The following is a 6,000-nucleotide window of genomic DNA, read 5'->3' as shown; positions in this document are numbered from 1 at the left end:
CCACATCAGAGTGCTGTCTGCTGATAGAATGATGGAGAACAGTAGCTCCACATCAGTCAGATTGCTGTCTGCTGATAGAATGATGGAGAACAGTAGCTCCACATCAGTCAGAGTACTGTCTGCTGATAGAATGATGGAGAGTTTTGAAGTAGTCTTTACCTGATGAAGTCATGTTAGGATATGTCAGTTATCCAATGAGAGCGTTCGTTTCAGACGCCAAGCTTATGGTCATGTTGCAGCAGTGTGTCGGAGGGAGATTCCCGACATGTGAGAAGTGAGCAGGAGAACATTGGACAAAGGAATGTGTAGTATTGGTGGAAAAACTGTGTGTCAATTGTGCAGTGGTGTAAAGTACTTAAGTAAAAATATTTTAAGGTACTACTTAAGTAGTTTTGGGGTATCTGTACTTTACTTTAATATATATATGTATAGACATTATGGACAGTATGTGGATAGAATATGTAGTATATCTGAAGAACGGTATGTGGATAGAATATGTAGTATATCTGAAGAACAGTATGTGGATAGAATATGTAGTATATCTGAAGAACAGTATGTGGATAGAATATGTAGTATATCTGAAGAACAGTATGTGGATAGAATATGTAGTATATCTGAAGAACAGTATATGGATAGAATATGTAGTATATCTGAAGAACAGTATATGGATAGAATATGTAGTATATCTAAAGAACAGTATGTGGATAGAATATGTAGTATACCTGAAGAACAGTATGTGGATAGAATATGTAGTATATCTGAAGAACAGTATGTGGATATATGTACAGCAATAGTTAAATAGTTTAGTTTATTAATTCGACCATTTAAAAAAAACAAGCACACTTAAAACTTGAAAAAGCATTACATGCACATGAGTTAAATCATGGAGGAAAACACACAATAAAGTCCTAGACTTATTTCCATTGTTAAATCATGGAGGATAACACACAATACAGTCTGGGACTTATTTCCATTGTTAAATCCTGGAGGATAACGCACAATAAAGTCTGGGACTTATTTCCATTGTTAAATCCTGGAGGATAACGCACAATAAAGTCTGGGACTTATTTCCATTGTTAAATCCTGGAGGATAACGCACAATAAAGTCTGGGACTTATTTCCATTGTTAAATCCTGGAGGATAACGCACAATAAAGTCTGGGACTTATTTCCATTTTTAAATCATGTCGGATAACACACAATCAAGTCTGGGACTTATTTCCATTGTGGGCCTCTTGAATGGGATGGCCTTGACTAGAATACAGCATATACACATATTAAGTGGGTAAAACAGTATGTAAACATTATTAAAGTGACCAGTGTTTCATGTCTATGTTCAAAGGGCAGCAGCCTCTAAGGTGCAGGGATGAGTAACCGGGTGGTACCCGGCTAGTGACAGTGACTAAGTTCAGGGCAGTTACTGGGTGGAGGCCAGTTAGTGATGGCAATGTAACAGTCTGATGGGCTTGAGATAGAAGCTGTTTTTCAAACTCTCAATCCAAGCTTTGATGCAACTGTACTGACCTCGCTTTCTGGGTGGTAGTGGGGTGAACAGGCCGTGGCTCGGGTGGCTGAGGTCCTTGATGATCTTCTTGGCCTTCCTGTGACGCCGGGTGTTGTAGATGTCCTGAAGGGCAGGCAGTGTGCTCCCAGTGATGTGTTGGGCTAACCGCACCACCCTCTGGAGAGCCCTGAGGCTGTGTACCAGGCGGTGATACAGCCTGACAGGATGCTCTCAATGGTGCATTCGTAAAAATGTGTGAGGGTGTCAAATCTGGGTCAAATGCGCCACACATATTTTTATCCCCTAAGTTTTCTTATATATCTGAGATACAGGACAGACACTTCATAACTTGTTTCCTTATTATTTATTTTTGTTACTTTTTTTTGCTGTTTATGAATGTGTTATTCAGTATGTTTCTGTGGGCTGTAGCAGTAAAGGCCAAAGTCAATGTTTCATCAAATATCTATACACTACCGGTCAAGAGTTGTAGAACACCTACTCATTCAAGTGTTTTTCTTTATTTTTACTATTTTCTGCATTGTAAAATAATAGTGAAGATATCAACACTATGAAATAACACATATGGAATCATGTAGTAACCAAAGAAATTGTTAAACAAATCAAAATATACTTTATATTTGAGATTCTTCAAATATCCATCCTTTGCCTTGATGACAGCTTTGCACACTCTTGGCATTCTCTCAACCAGCTTCATGAGGTAGTCACTTGGTGACTACCTTCTGTTCCTTAGCCCAATTTACAAGTCCTGCTTTCTCTGGCCTCTCCATGCTTCTCTTCTATCATTACCCACGAGACGCAACGCCAAACATTCTCTTTCCTTCGCTGTTTGTCTGAAATGACGCACACAGACTTACAATTAAGAGTTGGATGACCGTTCAAAATGATTTTTTCCCAGTCGGAGCTCGTTTTTTTCCTTCGTTCCCAGTTGTTTTCAACGCACTGAAGTCGGAAGTTGGAGAGTTCTGAGTTCCCAGTAATTTTGAACGTGACGTCACTCTCTGTGTTTCCACTAGTTACCACAGCCACAAAGTCAAAATATCATCTAAATTCTGCTATATCATAATAATTCATGAAAACGAACATTTACTTTTCAGTATTAATTTAAGATGAATGTTAGTCATAAGTTTAGCAGTGTGTTAAGGTTAGGTTTAAAATGACATTTTAAGAAGATACATTGTAGAAATAGGCTGGGTTTATGACGTTTTGTTTGTGGTGACTAGTGAGGACACTCTGTTCTGGTGCTTTCATGACAACTGTGAACTTGGAAAATATGAGGTCAAATCATGACTTCAGTGATCTTCAGTTTGGAAAGTCGGAGCTCCAGAAAAAGGCCGAGGTGGAATTCCAGAAGTCTTGGACGTACTAAAGTCGGAGCTTTCCGAGTTCCCAGTTCCCAGTTGTTTTGAACGCGGCATCTCCCTTCGCCGGTGTCGGCAGTGACGTAGGGGTGCCTGCACAATCCAACATGGAGTAGCGAGCGATGGGGCTCTAGCGGGGCCACCCCTCGGTAACGCCAGTGCCCATTCAGCAACGCTGAACGGGCCGTCGAAAACCGGGCCCCCAGAATTTAGGAGGCACATTTTTTACTTCACCGTATTAACCTAAGGATTATAAGCTTTCGGAGAGTATTTATTTTACACAAGCAACTGGTTGTCTTGACAAGAAAAGGACAGCAGAGAGAGAGACCTACTGTAGTCTAAGACTGAAGCAAAGAGCGGTGTGTATTCACACAAAGGCAGCGGAAAGATAGGCTTCTGTGCGGAATAGACCGGGAAGGACTGAGGACAGGGGTTGAGAAAAATGACGAGCAAAAAGTATGCACCCGCATTGGGATATTATTATTTCAGTTGAAACGAGAAAATGATAGAAGAAACACACCCAAACGAGTAAGTATTATAATAGCAATGTAATAAACTTCATTAGCGCTTTTCATTAGGCAGAAAGAATCGCAAAGCGTTGAAAGCAAATCAAACAAGAATACAATAAAAGGGCTATATGACACAGTAGGTCTGGACTAAGCTATGATTATCCGGCAGAGTTGAACATTTTGAGTATTTCAAACAACAGTTCAAAATTAAGATAGCCGGAGGCAAGTAGGTTACTTTTTAGACCGGGCTAGTAGAAAATGTGCCCATAATATCACATGGCACAGATTTTGGACCCGGGCTAGTAGGAAATTGCGTTGTACTAACGTTAACCTGGCTGGCCAGGCAGCCTGCAACAGATGGAGCGATTGTCAAATTGGAACCACACATCCTAGGCTAGTAAATATGGACTCCAAAATATATATTTCCCTTTGAGAAATGCTCAACTAAGTTACATTTTATTTGTTGGAAACGAATGCCGTGTGGATCTGTTTCGTTTCAGTTAAAAAAAATGGGCTTTTTACAAAGTTTGAAAATGGTCTGTTGCATGGGGTTTAGGCTATATATTGACAGTGAAAGCAGAAGAGGACTAGGGGGGGGTTAGGGCCCCCGCCTTGTTCTAGTCTACTGATTCTGTCTTGCGGAGGGAGAGGAGGGGGAAGGTGGGGTGGCGGTTGCAGCGTCGGTGGGTGGATCGGAAACATGTTGTAAAGAAATCAGCAGTAGGGCCTTTTAAAATGGAACCAAGTTCCAAACTGTAGCGCTCTAAAAGTTATTCTGTCCACGGATGGAACAGAGCCTGTCGGTTGTCGTTACTTTGCCGTTGATATTGTCTCGTAGCCTATGCAACATTCGTTTAGGCCACCGTTGTGTGTTTGTTTGTTGAAGCTGTGGCTGGGGGAAGTCTTTTCGGAAGGAGGATATGAGATATCCGATATGCCCCATCCACCATCTCTTTTTACAATCGCTCTCATTTACATAAGCGTTAAAGGGGGTGCTGGTTGCAGCGTGGGTGGATCGGAAACATGTTGTGAAGAGATTAGCAGTAGGGCCTTTTAACGTGTAACCAAGTTCCAAACAAGTTACATTATATCTACTGATGGAACAGAGACTGTCGACTTTTGTCTCTTTGTAGCTATTCGTTTGCTTATTTGTGTTTAGGCCATCGTTTGAAAGTATGTTCGCTTCAAACTGTGACTAGGGGAAGAAGTCTTCCCGGGAGCACGTTTCATTCATAAAAACACCAATCGAGGACGACAGGGCTTGTCTAGCAAAGATTACCTGACAACATCAACCCGTTTTTTTAAATCTATGGACGCGTAGAATTGCGGGACATTATTGCGTGTCATTATTCTAACGTTGGATCGTTATTCCAGTTTCTTTGTAGCCTGTGCCAACCCCAGGCTATTCATAAAGTCTGAATCATTGTGCCGTGCCTTCCTTTATCTTGCTCAAATCGAAAGCATTTGAAATGTAAACAGAGGCTCTTCAATAGTCTTGGCATGTAGCTTTCTAAGTTTTGTCTTGGGATCGTTTTAATGTGGTTTGGGCCAGGGATTCCCAAACTTTGTCACTCAGTCTCCCCTTCCAGCATTGGGGAACATTCATGATACAAAGTGTTCACAACCTTCTTGTTGGTGGAGAGAAAATTGTGCAGGTCAAGCTACACATTTTGGCATGAGTTGTATTGAATTGAATTTTTTTGTATAGAACATTTAGAAGTTTTAAAACAAAATGTCTTGCAGTTCTATATATTTTGGCAAGTCTGTGTATTCATGTGATATTTGGGCTAAAAACCTAGCTAAATGGCTCTCTAAGGTCTGCAATGACTGACATGACAAGAGGAAAACTGGTTTCACCTTGTGCATTCTGCTTTTACAACATTCAAGAGTAAGATGAAAGCCTGACTGAGTTCCTTAAAAACACACACACACACACACACACTGAGAGAGAACCACTGGTTTAGGCTATGCAGTTCAGTTAGTTTTCTAGTAGACTAACATATAACATAATGTTTGATGTATTGGCCTACTTGTAATTTCTATTTGTAGGCAAGATCTTTCTTGTTGGCAAGTCCTATTTTGGTTTATTTCGAGCCTATTATTAATGGCATCAATTTACATTGTCCTTTATTGGCAATATCCAATAGGCTATTCACCTTTATAATACTGCGTGTGCATGCTGAATCATAGGTAGGCGTAGCCTATTGCTTTGAAAGCAGAGACAGGCTTTGCAGAATGTCAGTCATGCAGATCCAGATAGCTGTTGGAAGGGCGAAGGGCACAGGAGGGGAAGTCTGCGGGGCAGTCGTGTGATGCTCGCCCATTCATAAAAGCTGTAACCTTCAGCGCGTCCCATTCACCGTGCATAGCTACAGCCAGGGGCCTTGCTGCCTTGACATGAGGGCCATTAGAGCTGCTACCAAACAATAAAGACAAGAAAGTGTTGTCCTTACACACAGCAGGCCAGGCCAAATGCTCAGGGCCCAGTTTGTCAAAAGTTATCTGATCCTATTACAGCAATCGGATTAAAGGTCAAAATCAAAGTCAGCATACGGCGATTAAAACAGCCTGTTTTCTGAACAATTTGACAAATGATTAGGACACGTAAA

General features: G+C 41.1%; 1 protein-coding gene across 2 annotated transcripts in view; it reads left to right on the top strand.

Annotated features, from left to right (window-relative positions):
* Positions 1–2,857: 2,857 nt before the first annotated feature.
* LOC106594327 (sprouty-related, EVH1 domain-containing protein 2) overlaps positions 2,858–6,000 on the top strand; it is a 66,734-nt gene continuing 63,591 nt past the window's right edge. The window contains exon 1 of one of the 2 annotated variants that reach the window (XM_082978752.1): positions 2,858–3,410. In XM_082978752.1, coding sequence (XP_082834878.1) covers positions 3,385–3,410 — 26 coding nt within the window. In that variant the 5' untranslated portion in view covers positions 2,858–3,384. The remainder of the gene's footprint in view (positions 3,411–6,000) is intronic. The other variant, XM_082978751.1, reaches the window with a different exon arrangement.

Source organism: Salmo salar, chromosome 01, assembly GCF_965601325.2.
Source record: "Salmo salar chromosome 01, fSalSal1, whole genome shotgun sequence".
In the NCBI taxonomy this organism is placed as follows: Eukaryota; Metazoa; Chordata; class Actinopteri; order Salmoniformes; family Salmonidae; genus Salmo; species Salmo salar.
Note: the sequence above shows the minus strand (reverse complement) of the source record. Positions and strands in the feature narration are given on the sequence as shown.